At 38.6% G+C, this 15034-nt stretch overlaps 1 protein-coding gene across 1 annotated transcript in view; it reads left to right on the top strand.

Moving 5' to 3' along the window:
• Window positions 1–13686, top strand: part of TM4SF18 (transmembrane 4 L six family member 18) — a 17375-nt gene extending 3689 nt beyond the window's left edge. Inside the window, exons 2-5 of the mRNA XM_006876361.1 lie at window positions 467–556; window positions 7307–7449; window positions 12676–12856; window positions 13672–13686. Of these exons, the coding sequence (XP_006876423.1) occupies window positions 467–556; window positions 7307–7449; window positions 12676–12856; window positions 13672–13686 (429 nt within the window). The remainder of the gene's footprint in view (window positions 1–466; window positions 557–7306; window positions 7450–12675; window positions 12857–13671) is intronic.
• The last annotated feature ends 1348 nt before the right edge of the window (window positions 13687–15034 follow it).

Raw genomic sequence — 15034 nt, 5'->3', positions numbered from 1 at the left:
GACTCAATGGCACCTAACAACAACATCAAAAAGTGTGTGGAGCACAGTTCTACTCTGACACACATGGGATTGCCATGCGTCATAATTGACTCAACAGAAACTGGTTCGTTTTATATTAACCATAACCTCCTCAATGCAGTTATTAAGAAATGCAGGCTTTATTGTCCAAGGTGGTTTTCCTGTGTTTCTTCTCCTTAATCATTAGCATTTGTCAACTGGTAAGCATAAACAACAACAACATCCATCATTTACTATGACCCAAGTACTGTGATCCAAATTTTGCATACTTTATAACAGTCCACTGAGAAAGTACTCAGCAATATTTAAAAGGGGCGGTCTCTCTCATTCACACAACTAGAAAGAGTAGGGAGAGTAGGATGAGGGGCTTTCTGGAATCAGTGTCTCACTATGAACATGAATATAAAGCAGCATTCATTTTCTGATGTTTTATCCCTTCCTCCCATAGATGCTTATAGTAGCAGCAGTTCTTCTAGTACTGGAAAATGAAAATAACCATAAATGTTGCCAGAGTGAAAATTGCACCAAAAAGTACATGGTAAGAGCATCACTTTTTTGAGAATGGGCTTCAGCTTTCTTTCCTCTCACTCAGAAACACTAAAATATTGATAATGCCGTATTCCCTCAGTGACGCTAACAATTCAAACCTCAAGTGTTGACTCCAAAGATCATCCTTCATTTTGAATAGCAGCCTTTCCTCCACTTTTGTCCTGCTGATACATATATATTTTTTAATTCAGAATTTAAAGACACGAGAAATTGGAAACTAATACTACCTTTCCAAATGGACCAGGAGGCCTGGTGGCACAGTGATTAAGCACTCTAACCTAAAGGTCAGCAGTTAGAACCCACCAGCTACTCCAAGATGTGACACTCTACTCTTATAAAGATTCATGAATGTTGTAATGAAACAAGGTGTATGATTTGTTGAATGTAAAACTGATGATCTGCCCTGTAAACTTTCACTCAATCCACAATAAAAACCTTGGGGGAAAAAAGAAAAGATTCATGCATGGATTCTGACTCACAGCATTGTAAAGATTACAGCCTTGGAAACTCTTTGGGTTGTTTAACGCAGTCCTGTTAGCGTCGTTGTGAGTTGGAGTTAGCGCCATAGCAACAAGAAATTTGGGATTAGGTTTTTCCTAATGAGGTTGCTGTGAGAATATGTTTTGCTTTATCAATGTCTTTGAGGAGTAATTTACATACAATAAATGATAACCATGAAAAGTATACAATTCCATGAGTTTTGCACTCACCCTTGAAATGACCATCACAATCAACATACAGAATATTTTGATCACCCTTGAAAGATTAACCAATGATCTATTTTTTGTCATCATAGATTGTTGTTGTTAAGTGCCATCAAGTCAGTTTCAACTCATAACAACCCTGTATAGGGTTTCCAAGGAGTGACTGGTGGGTTTCAACCACTAACCTTGTGGTTATAAAGCATTCCAGTTCTTATCCTACAACACCACATTAGGACTCCCATCATAGATTAGTTTGCATTTTATATAAATGGAATCATACATTATTTGTCTTCGGTATCTAGATTCCTTCACACAGCATAATGGTTTTAGGTTCATCCATGGGTTTGTGCATATTAATGTACATTTTTTTAATTGAAATTTGAAAAAGTTAAAATAGAATCAAGGGAGAATAATACAACCAATCTTTTAAGCCTGTGCTAACCAGGTAGACAGGGGATTCCTACATTGCTATTGTCATCTTTCTACTTCTCTTCTTACTCATTGTTGTCATAATTTCTCACGTTTATGGTTCTTCCCTAGTTATCTAGTGAATTCTGTTATCAGCACTCCTATTTTACAGGTGAGGCACCTTGGCTCAGAGAGGACATGTGACTAGCTAACTCAGAGGGGGTTTCCCAGGAGTTCCAGGAGGCAAGTTTCACTCTGTGGCTGCACACTGCCATCACCTGGGGAGCTTGAGAAAACCAGGATGCCTGGGTCCTACCTCAGGAGTTGTTAATTTAGTGGATCTGAAGTACAACACCTGGCTAGAGATACATTTTAAGTCTCCCCAGGAGATTTTAATGTGCAGTCAAGATGGTACGGCTAGATTAGATGACTTTGGAAAATTAAATTAGTTCCTTGTGTGTGTCTGTGTGTGTCTTCTACCCAATTGACTCAGACATTCACCTATAGCTGCTAATCTTATAGTTATGGAGGAATTTTTGAAACTACCTAGGGGAAGCATTGATAACAGACAATCTGTGATACTTGGGGAATTCCAGGGAACAAATGTGGGTGCCATTCTAAATACATAATCAAAATGCTGTTGTTGTTAATTGCCTTTAAACTGATTCCAATTCAAAGCTACCGTGTATAGGATTTTCAAGGAGTGGCTGAATAATTTGAACAACTGGGCTTGTGGTTCAAGCTGACCTTTCAGTTCAGTGCTTATCCTACAGAGCCACACCAGAACTCACTATTAATATATATAGCACAATTGTGTGCTAGAAAAAGTCTGGAGTCCGACCAGGGTCTTATAATCCGCATTGTCTGACATAATGGACATCTGCATGGGTGAAGTATGTGGAAGGAAATATGAACTGAAATCTCTTCTTGGCTTTCCCAAAGCAAGTTCTAAAATGGGGGTCCCAATTCACATGCCCCCAAGAGCCAAATATGTTATGTAAATGAAAGAAGAGAGCCTCTTAGGCCTTAAAGTTTCCATTTAAGGATGGGAGGGAGCTGCTACTCAAGTTCAGCCAATGTTTATCACGATAACATTGGATAATAGTTTTTCATTTTTAAGAGTAAGAAGAAATGTGAATATGTATATGAAACCTTTAAATTATAAAATGTTGAAAATTAATTCTGATTCAAGAAATTGTATGGACCAACTAATACACATCTTACAGGATAAATTTGAATCTTGACCAAGTTTGCAAATTCTGAAGCTCCAAAATTGAAGTTGAGGTCAAGCAAAATTCACTTCTCTGTTGCCATTTATTCCTGTGTGGGAACTGGTCTACCAAAACTCTATGGTTTGTTAAGTTTGAGAAAACAAAGATTGACCAAAGAAGAATACTAGGAATAATAGCTGATATTTTGATTATTCTGTATACTTTTCAAATAATTTGTACATCATTGTCTTCTTTACTACTAAAACAGCCATAGTGGGTACGTTCTAGTCTCATCTATATCTTTACATTTTACAGAAAATGCAACTGACTCAGAGAGGTTCTTGTTTCAACTTTATTTTGAGGCTGCCTCTTTTGGGCAGTGGTGTCCACTTATTAGACTGTGATGTGTATTATGAGTTATATATTATACTATTGTTGTTGCTGTTGTTAAGTGCCATTGAGTTGGTTCCAACTGTATAGGGTTTCCGATGAGAGGCTGCTGAGCTCGAACCACCAACCTTGTGGTTCAAATTGAGCTTGCAGTCCAGAGCATTAACCCACAGCATCACACCAGGACTTCAGATTATTATACACATGTATTATATTCTATAATATATGTGTGTTATACATTATACTGTGATTGTCAATTTCCTCAAGTGAAGAAATTCTTCACTGCTCTTCCTAGTGAACTCCTTAAGGACACATGTGGTAAACAAGGTAAACAATCTTTTTTTATAACATCCTTCTTCCTTTGTTGAAGTTGGCATTGGTGAATAGGCAAAAATTTTTTTAAAGTGTAACTAACACTGAGGTCACTGTGAGTCAAAATCAATCTGACCTCAACTTGTTTGCGTTGTATTTTTTGGATCCAGAAATCTGCTGTAAAAGTAATAATAATAATGTAGTCCTCTTTATCTATTCCCATGAGGGAGAAAAAAACTATAAAATCAACCTGAGAAATATCATTTCAAAGAGCTTTTAATGATATGTGAAAATACCAATTAAAAAATTAATATCAATTTTTACTCCTGTGATCAGATTTATTGTCTCTTTTCCCAGTCTTGGTTCTTGAATTTATCATCAACTAACTATCTCACATTTCTGTTTGGTTATCCTAGTCTTACCTTAACATCAACATTTCCAACACTGAATTTATCTTCCTCCCAAATCAAGCTATTCCTCTCGGCATCCTTAGCCTAGCTCCTTTTCAGCTAAGCCCCAAATTTGAGCTTTTTTTAAAAGCCCATCTCCAGCTTTGCAGTTCCTCTTGAATGTCTCTTTTCACTTTCTCTTACTACTTCGCTCACTCCAGTACATGTCTTTATCACCTTGACCTGAGGTTGCCCCCACATGGAATCTTTACCTTTGGACTCTCATTTCCAGTATGTATGCACACTACTTCCAGAGCAATCTTTTAAAGCATGTACTGTTCATGTTATCTCCTTGTTCAAAAACCAATTACTTGGTGGCTTCTTTTGGAGAAAAAACAAAACAAAACACTGAATTTAGATCTGGGGCAGGCAGTTCAAAGGAAGCTGGAGATAGCTGTGACAGACAACAAGGAAGTATTCAAAGAATAATGGGGACATGGCAAAATGCACAGGAGCTGACTTGAAAGGATATTTTCATTGACCAACTTTGGGACTATCTGTACATCTGAAAGAATAATAATAGTTATGGATTACAGTGCATTGAATTAGAAAATCCATGAGCCCACATGCTACAGAAAGAGACAAGTTGGGGAGAGAGAAATGGGAACTGGAAGGTAATCTGTGCAGGAAAATGATCATTTATAAATTCAGAGAAAAAGATAGCAAAGAAGCACATTGCGGCCCCAATGTAATAACTGATGATCAATAGATCTTAGGATCATCAATGGACACTAAATCCATCATTTAAAATGTTGTTAGGGAACAAGATGTGACACAGATTTAAAATATCATCTCATAAGACTATTTACAAGTGGGAAATTTTCATTATCCTTTAATTCCATGTTTCCATGAACCTCTTACTAATTACAAAATGGAAAGTGTGTTTTTACAGTGGCAAGATCTTAAAGACACCACCTGAATAGAGAGAGCAAATTTATCACCATCAAAGGCAGGAGAAGCTGGCACAATGGGCCTCCTGGTACACAACTCACTAATCTAGTATTCTTGTCAAAATATTTAACCTGAATCCAACTTGCAGACACAACCAAGAAAACCAGACTGTGGAGCATGCTACAAGACAAACACCCGGAATTCTTAAAAACAAAAAGTAAAAAGTTATATAATGAAAAACAAAACGGCAAACAGACTATCCTAGATTAAAGGAGACCAAAGAGATGCAAATTTGTCCATCAACTTTCACTGGATCCTGGAAAGTTTTTATTTAAAACCTATAAAATGCAGTTAGGGACAATTGTTGTTGCTGTTAAGTGCTGTCAAGTTGATTCCGACCCATAGCGACCCTGCATAGGGTTTCCAAGGTTATAAATCTTTACAGGAGCAGAAAGCCTCATCTTTCTCCCACAGAACCGCTGGTAGTTTTGAACTGCTGACCTTGAGATTAGCAGCCCAATTGGTATCCACTATGCCACCAGAGCGCCTTTGGGGAAATTTAAGTAGATTACATATTAAATCAGCTAGTTGCTATTGAGTTATCAAGGACTCATGGCACTTCCAGGCGTGTCAGAATTGAACTGTGCTTCACAAACTTTTCAATGGCTGACATTTCAGAAAGTACATCACCAGGATTTCATTCCATTCTAGGTGCCTTTGGGTGGTGGACTTGAAACTCCAACTTTAGATTAGCAGCCACCAAATACTTCTTAACTGTTTGTGCAACCCAGGAATTCCAATTTACATATTGTTGTTGTTCTTGTTAAGTGCCGACGAGTCAGTTCCGACCCACAGTGACCCTGCACAGGGTTTCCAAGGAGTGGCTGGTGAGCTTGAACCACTGACTTTGCAGTCCAGTGCATTAACCCACAGCACCACACCAGGACTCCAGTTTACATATAAATGTCAGATCATATAATAAAATTATAGTTACATTTCTTTAGTATGAAAAAGTATTATGGTTATATAGAAAATATCTTTATTCTTAGAGGAAAAGTGCCAGATGTATTTAGGGGTGAAATTTCTTGATATCTGCACACCACTTACTTTCAAATAGTTCAGAAACAGAAATATATAATCAAATAAATGTGTTTATAAAGACAGCAAATATTTCAAAATATTAACAATAGGTGATTCTAGGTAAAAGGTATATGTTGCTGCTGTTAAATGCTGTTGAGTAGGTTTCTACTCATAGCAACCCTGTATGCGGTTTCCAAGGAGTGGCTGGTGATATAAAACCACCGACCTTGCCTTTCAAACTGTCCTTGAGGTCGAGTGCTTATCTTATGGTGTCACATGTTGTTGTTGTTAAGTGCCGTCAAGTCGATTCTGACCAATAGAGACTCTGTATAGGATTTCCAAGGAGTGGCTGGTGAGCTTGAACCACCAACCTTGTGATTTGAACCAACTTTGCAGTCCAGCGCATTAACCCTCAGTGCCACACCAGGATTCCTGGTGCCACATAAGTACTCATACTATACTTTCAATTATTTAAAAAATTTGTGATTTTTTTTTTTTTTTTTGTAGTAAAAGGTTGAGGAAAACACCTTGCCCTGGAGGATGAAGGCCAACCTCCTTGTTCTGCCATTCAGCCCATTTCCACCCAGATTTGCACTGGCCTTTATAAACTGCACTCTCCTTATAAGCTTCTCAAGGACTGTTTTCATTGTTTCTTTACTCATTTCTGTGTGGACACTTACTAGATTGGATCCTTCTGCTTACTGCCTCAGAACTGTAAGCCGCTCTGCCCCTGAACATCGCTCATATTCTTTACTCAGATGAAAACCCCCTCCTTCCCATCAACCCCATCTTCAAACCCTCTCCTTCCCATCAACCCCATCTTCACTTGAATATGAAAATCAACATAAACATGAACACGGATATCTAGGCTAACAGCTCACATATTATAGGAAGTTATGTCAAATTCCTCTTTTCAGGAAAAAATAAAACAAGGATCATGAGAGTAATACAGAGAATCTACTCTCCCTGGAAAATGACCTATAATATGACCTGTTCATATTCCTTCATTTATGTAAGAAATAATCATTATTAACTGGCTGTATGTTGATAACACAAAAATCCCAAACAAGAATAAGAAATTTAGTAAGTTGTCTAGTTTCCTCTACATGATGGCGAAGAATAAGTCAGTTAAGAAATTATTTTTGTTATCAGATGTGTTTGGAGTAAACTTTTTCCAATTTTATTGGGAATTTGGTATAATATAGCCTATAGCAGTCTTGGGTAAATAGAGCAATGTATCTATCAACTCATTTATCCACTTATGGCATTAACCATTTTTCCATGTTTAATTTAGACAATGCTGTCGATTATCTTTTCCACTCTGGGAATTGCTTTCTCTGGATATTGCCTGGTCATATCTGCTTTGGGCCTTGTCCAGGGCCCATACTGTCGTACTCTCAAAGGCTGGACTTACGCCTTTGAAGGCACCGCAGGACGGTAAGTAGTAATTCCCCAAATCAAGGACGTCAGAAAGTCAGAAACATCTGACCTCACACTCAAGCTCATTTCCCACTATTACTTTGGGGTTCAAGGTGGCTAAATGAATTTTCTTATTAGTTTACTAACATCTAGTCTGATTTTTTTTCCCCCCTACATAGATCTTTGCTTAGATGCTTTCTCTCCAGTCCTTTAATGCCATGTCCATCCAACATTTTGAGACAGTCATGGAAATATCTAAATAAATGAAATATTTCTCCCATACTTTAGTCTAGGCCTTGATGATTATTGTGGTCTGACAACAGCTGAGCCTGGGGTTTGAGTGGTTCTAACAACTAAGTCTTCACAGTTCCTGACTAATTGGACATATTGATCTATAGTATTAAATCTTGCGATGGGGGCTGAACACTGGATTTTGTATTCCCTTGAAAAGGAATATGAATGAATGTGAGTTGAAGGAAAGGGTGGATGAATTCTTTGCACCTCTCCTTCCTTCCTAATGTGGCATCTACAGTGACTTTCTGGTGGAGGTGTTTTGTCTGAAGATCTTCTTATTGTGTCACTGGCCTCCAGTCACCCCTGTCCAGAGAGTAGATGATGGAATGGGGTTTTGTGGTCAGGTTGGGAAGGATGTTTGTTACACCTGTGAAGGGACTTGATTGGAAGAGAAGCACCTGGATTGGTGACAATGGGGGCTGTCCCAGCAAAGCTAGATAGAGAGAACCGGGCAGAAAACAGAGATTTAACTAGATGCAGGAGTTGTGAAAGGAGCCAAAAGCTTATCTAGCAAATTCCCAAAATATGTCTAAGGAGGTAGTCTTGTTCAGAAGGCTGGTCATTGAGTCAGTTGTCCAGAGACCCCATCCTGCATCGCAGAAGGCCTCCACACTGACGTTGTGCTGGTTTGTTTGGTCACTGCCATGTAGAGACAACTCAAACAGACACTCAGGAGAAGTCCTTTGACTCTCTCTCTATCTTATCTATTGGAATGAGATGCAGAAGTCTCTGTTTATGCCCTTTACTGGGGCATTACATTTTCTTTTCAAATTTCCAGGATTAGCTCTCCCATTCAAGACCCATGTTTATTTAAGGTCTTGTATACTCACCTAGACCTGCACAGCAGAACTGATTCTGTGACACACAACTGCCTTCATCCTCAAGATTCCACAGATGCCATGTGGTATGACATCTTTTAGAGAGCAGAGTTCTCTGCATTTCAGGATAGCCTTGACGTAACCTCAGGCCCTTTTGAACACTCACAGGTCAGATTAGAAGGGCCTCCAAAAATAGGACTCTTATGTAGAAACTCCCGTTCAAAAACAGCGAAACCTGTTGCCATCAAGCTAATTAGGACTCATGGAAACCCCACATGTTTCAGAATAGAACTGCACCTTAAAGTTTCCAATAGCCGGAATTTTTGTCAATTTTTTTTGTTGTTGTTGTTGTGTCACGGGGTGGATTTGAAACACCAACCTTTCAGTTACACAAACTGTTTGCACCACCTAGATACAGAAGACGTAAAGTTTTTATATCATTAGGCCCTTAATTTTTCCCCACCCCAAAGCCATGAGGCAGAAATGACTGGACAGCACTTGACAACAACAATAACCTGCCATGTTCAGGCCTTGGACTAGGTGCTAAAGAATCAAAGACACACTATATAAGTTCCTGTCCTCTAGGAACTCACATAAATCTAGCAGAACATGCTGTTGAGATGAAAGTCTCACAGTGACCATGTCCTTGGTCTTAGATGATTGTGGATTTGGTTCAAGCGACATAGCTTTATAAACTATAAGATCTCTGTTGTTGTTGTGAAGTATAAACTATAAGATCTCTGTTGTTGTTGTGCCATCGAGTCGGTTCTGACCCATAGCGACCCTGTATAGGGTTTCCGAGGAGCAGCTGGTGAGCTTGAACCACTGACCTTGCAGTTCAAACAGCTTTGCAATATGGCGCATTAACCCACAGCACTATACCAGGACTCCTAAATTTCTATAAATTGGTAATAAAAATAATTTCCACCTCACAAAGTCGAGAATTAAAACAAAATGAGAATAAATAAACATCCCAAATGTGTCAGATTTTATTATTAACCTCACTGTTCTTCACATTCCTTTATGCCACATTGTGATCTTCCAGGTGACCAACAGCTTCAACCACTGGCATGATGACTGGTATGGATTCCAATTTCATTGTTCATTAAACAAGCACTTGTTGATCTTTACAATATACTGCCTTAGGTCTTAGATCTGACCTTTTAGAAGTGATTAAAACATGATCAGTGCTCTTAGAAACCAGAGTTCACTGAGGAAATAGATACAGTTAGAGAATTATAACTTGATGCAGTAAGTGCTGTGATGGAGCTATATATGGAGTGGGAGTCTGGCTAAGCTTTCCTATTTCTACCAGACCTTCCTAGCCCATTTATAACTCTCCATAGTTTGCATTTACAAGAAAAATAAATAGTACTATAATCTGAGAGACCAACAGAAACCTTGCGTGTCATCTTGTTTTAAAGTATTGGATGAACTGTGGACCACGAAGCAGTCTAAGGTTGGGGGCTCAGGGAAGAAGCTGCCCTGAAGACTTGGGATGAAGTCAGGGGCATAAGAGAGTATAAAGATAGGTCTGGGGAAATCATGACAGAAAATCATACATGTATCTGCTAACCACAAGGTTCAAACCCAGAAGTCATGCCTTGGAAACCTAAACAGGGTTACTATGAGTCAGAACCCACTCGACAGCACTTAGCAACAACAATTATACTTTACAAATTCCAAAGCATTTTTACATATATCTCACCAAATTTTCACAATAATACTTGGGTTAGATCTTTTAATTTCCATTGATCAGGTAAGACTCTTAAGGTCAGAGTGGTAAAGTCCCTTCCCCCAAATCATACAAATCTAGAAGTTTGGACTCCACATTCAATGTGAAGACCATTCCCCAATATTAAGACAGTCTCAGAGTGCCTCTGAGTGTCCTGGAGCATGCATTGTTGTTGGTGTGTGGCATCAAGTTGATTCTTATTCATAACAGCCCTATGTTGTTGTTGTTATGTGCCGTGGAGTCAGTTCCGACTCATAGTGACCCTGTACAGGGTTTCCGAGGCTATAAATCTTTATGGGAGCAGAAAGCCCCAATTTTTCTCCTGTGGAACAGCTGGTAGTTTTGAACTGCTGACCTTGCGATTCCCAGCCCTATTCGTAACCACTACGCTACCAGAGCTCCTGATTTAGGACAGCATTAAGACTCTCCCACAGGGTTTCCTAAACCGAAATCTTTACAGAAGCAGATTGCCAGGTCTTTTCTCCCTCCAGTCTTCCAGTTAACAGTCAAGCACTCAAGCATTGTGCCACCAGAGTGCCTTTGGGGCATAATAAAAAAATACAGAAAAAGAGAGAAAGGAAGTCACAGAGAAGTGGAAGAGGATGAAAGAAAAGAAAATGAAAGAAGAAAGAGGATTTGGTAGTAGTGGCTGTTAAATGCCATTGAGTCTGTTTCAACTCATAGCAACCCTGTATAGTGTTTCCAAGGAGTGACTGGTGAATTTGAACCTCAGATCTTGCAGTCCAGTGCATTATCCTGATGCATAACCCCTCTCTCCCCACTAGAACCACTTGTTTGGACTCAGATAACATATTGCTATTCTGGAAAAACAAATCTTGCTATTGACTCAAGATACTTAGACACAACTCTGCCTTGTAAACAGGTTTGGTTGCTTTTGTGGTGGAGATTTGAGAAGACCAGTTTTCAATTTCAATTTAGCTAAACAGAGAGAATTTCCCCCTTAGGAAACGTGCTAATGGCCATGGCAGGTCTGAAGGTGAGCAAAATGGTTGATTCAGTTTGGTTAAAAGATTATCCTGGGAACAGTTTCATTCCGGCTTCCCATCTCTCATAATCCTATTCAAACCTTTTAGTCAACTTGGTTCCCACTTCATTATCTAAATCTTAACAGCTAAAGCAGAGGTTCTCAAAATGTGACCCAAGTCAGCAACATCAGCACCACCTGGGAGTTTGTTAGAAATGGGAATTCTTAAGACTCAACTGGACCTGCTGAATCACTAGCTCTGGGGTAGAGCACTACATTCTATGTTTTAACAAGGCTCCCAGGTAATTCTTATGTATGCTCAAGTTTGGAAACCACTGTTCTAAATGGGTTTGGTACAGAATCCAGGAAATCTCAAGTAGAATTTCTCTTTGTTATTTTGCTGAATGTATGATTTTACATCCAACACAGCAAGCTCAAACCCATCCCTGACAGACCAGACCAACTTCTGCACTGCTATAAAAAGGCACTCTTTGTCTCACCTGCTCTTGACATGTGCTGGCTTACCATGCTGTTGAAATCTTCAGTGTGAGTCTTGATTTCTCATCAAACTGGAGTTCTTTCTAGGGCAGGTTCCATGGTCATAATAAACTAAGTGCCTGCTCAATGCTATCTATACATACAACAAATTCAATATATGTATAAGAATGATTATTAAAATATATTGATTCATATTCAATATTGTGATATATTTTAATCATATTATTGATTTCATGTTGTTGCTAAGTGCTGTCAAGTCAGTTCCAACTCATAGCGACCCTGTATATGGTTTCCAAGGAGCAGTTGGTGAGTTTGAACCACCAACTTTGCTGTCCTTACTTATCCTACAGCGACACACTTGTTGTTGTTAAGTGCCATCAAATCGATTCCGACCCATAGTGACCCTGTATAGGGTTTCCAAAGAGCAGCTGGTGAGCTTGAACCGCTGACCTTGCAGTTCAAACGGCCTTGCAGTCTGGCGCATTAACTCACAGCGCCACACTAGGACTCCTTCATTTCATAAACATGAAAATATCTGTGGCTATCTTCCTTGAAGTCCATACTTATCCTAAAGTGTCACACTTGTTGTTGTTGTTATTAGGTGACATTGAGTCAGTACCAACTCATAGTGACCTTATGTGTGGCACTGGGGGCTAATGCGCTGGACTGCAAAGTCATTTGAACCACAAAATTCATGGTTCAAGCTCACCAGCCGCTCCTTGGAAACCGTATACAGGGTCACTTTGGGTCAGAACTGACTCAACGACACTTAACAACAGCGTCACACTAGGACTCCTTAATTTCATAAACATATGTTAATTTCATGAACATATCTGTGGTCACCTTCCATCTTTCATATACCAAATATAGACTGGGTCATAGGTGTTACTGACCATTTCCTTCCTCTCTGACAGTTTCCTTACAGATTCCAGCACATGGGTTCAGTGCCTGGAACCTCCAAACATAGTGGAGTGGAACATCATTTTATTTTCCATTCTCATAGCCCTCAGTGGGCTTCAAGTGATTGTCTGCCTCATCAGAATAGTCATTCAACTATTCAAGATACTGTGTGGCACCTACTCAGTCATCATCCAGGTAACAGATCCTCACTGGCACTTGTACCTCCTCCCATTTGCCCTTAATTCCAAGGATTCAGTGAATCTTGTTGAATGTTTTCTTTTAAAATTTCTAGCATTCCATAATTTATTTTTTTTTTTTTTCCATCCTTACTGCCCTCATCTTTACTCAAGCTCAATGTTTTCTCTGGTATCCCAATGTGTCTGTTGACTTGCCTATATGGGTTGAATCAACTGAATAGTTGTAAAATCTATACTTTGTCTTATATTGTGAAACAGTACAATGGTTTTAAATAAGCCACATTTCTGTGTTCTGTGTAGAAATAACCCAAAATCACGAAGAAGTCTAACTATTTATCAAGAAATGACCTGTTTATCAAATTTTATGATCCAGGTTGGATGCATGGAATCTTAGCGCATTGAAAGTTGTTGTTCTTAGGTACCTTTGAGTTTCTGTTTTAAATCCTGCTGCATTCCAATAATGATCCTTCTTTCTACTGAATGCATTAGTGAGTAAATTTGATGAAGAGGCAAAATATATCCTAATTTTATCCTACTGAAACTACTGCTACATAATCTGCTAAAATACTGTTAATTTAGTTTTGGTTGAAACTACCAAACCTGTTGAGTAAATCCAGGTAAGTCATGAGCATGATAGTATATATCTTTGTTTAACATCATAAATGTATAATAACTTTTCTAGTAGTTTCAAGTAGATATTTTCTATTCTATCTTGTGTTGAATGTAAACTACATATTGAATTTTCTGCCTGAATTATGTACCTTTAATTGGGCCAAATTTATCTTACTCACTTTGTTTTTCCTTTTTCTGTAGCCTGGAATCATTTGAATAAGGACAAGAACGTTAAGTAATATGTATCAGGATCTTCAAAATTATTTATACCCTTTGATTCAACAAACCCATTTCCAGTAATCTCTACTATGGAAATAAATGTGAATATAGGATAAGACTTCATGCAAATACATATATTGCACATTGTTAAATATTTCAGAGTGAGGAATATCCCAAAACTCTTACTTTAGGGAAAGGGTTAAATAAAGGTTGATACATTGATTAAAATATTATACAGTCATGATGTTTACATATTTATGTACCCAACGTGGGCAGAACAATCTACAACAAACAAAAATCTAAATAAAACTTAGAATAAAAAATAAATTTAGAAGGAAATGCACCAAACTGTCAACCATATATGATTTGGGTCATAGGTGATTCTTCTTCCTACTTTTCTAGATTTTCCAAGTTTTCATTATTGAGTATGTCCTACTATTAAAATAAATTTCAAACACTAATTACTTAACGTCACAATTTTACTATTAAAAAATGTTGCCGCTTTTCTAACTTAAATGGCTCATGCTTTTTGTACGCACACTCCTCGAATGGAGTCCTGGCATTGTGGGTTAAGGCACTGGACTACAAAGTCGGTTTGAACCACAAGGTCGGCAGTTCAAACTCACCATCTGCTGCTCGGAAACCCTATGCAGGGTTGCTATGGGTCCGAACTGACTCATTGGCACTTAACAACAACAACAACAACAACCCCTTTAATATCTTCAAATAACTGACAGTGAAGGAAACAGTGATGTAGATAAACCAAAAAGTTTTATGTGAATTTATATAATATAAAAAATGGCCTCAATTTCTCTCTTCTGGTGATGATGAACATGGGACAGAAAAAAAGCTGGATTTAAATTAACAGCCAGGGATATTTTCATCAGACTAGGGAAAGTTACCCTTGACCAGTTAGTTCCCCAAACCTCTGTGTGTGTACCAAAACAAAACAAAACAAAAAAATCATTGCCACCAAGTCCAATTTGCGGTGACCGTATGTGTTTCAGAATAAAACTGAAAGGATTTTCATTGCTGTAATGTAGCATAGTGGTTACGAATCGGGCTGTGAACCTAAGGCCAGCAGTACGAAACTATCAGCCGCTCCGCGGGAGAAAGATGAGGTGTTCTGCTCCCGGTAAAGATTTACAGCCTCAGAAACCCTGTACAGGGTCGCTGTAGGTCGGATATGACTTGACGGCACGTAATAACAACAACAATATTACAAATGTAGATTGCCAGGCCTTTCTTCCTCAGGCTTTCTTCTGTTTGATGGATTTAAGCTGCGAACTTTTCAGTTAGTTGTAGTTGTTGCTGGTAGGTGCCATTGAGTCACTCTGACTCGTAG

This window comes from Chrysochloris asiatica, unplaced genomic scaffold (assembly GCF_000296735.1).
Source record: "Chrysochloris asiatica unplaced genomic scaffold, ChrAsi1.0 scaffold00376, whole genome shotgun sequence".
NCBI lineage: Eukaryota > Metazoa > Chordata > Mammalia > Afrosoricida > Chrysochloridae > Chrysochloris > Chrysochloris asiatica.
Note: the sequence above shows the minus strand (reverse complement) of the source record. Positions and strands in the feature narration are given on the sequence as shown.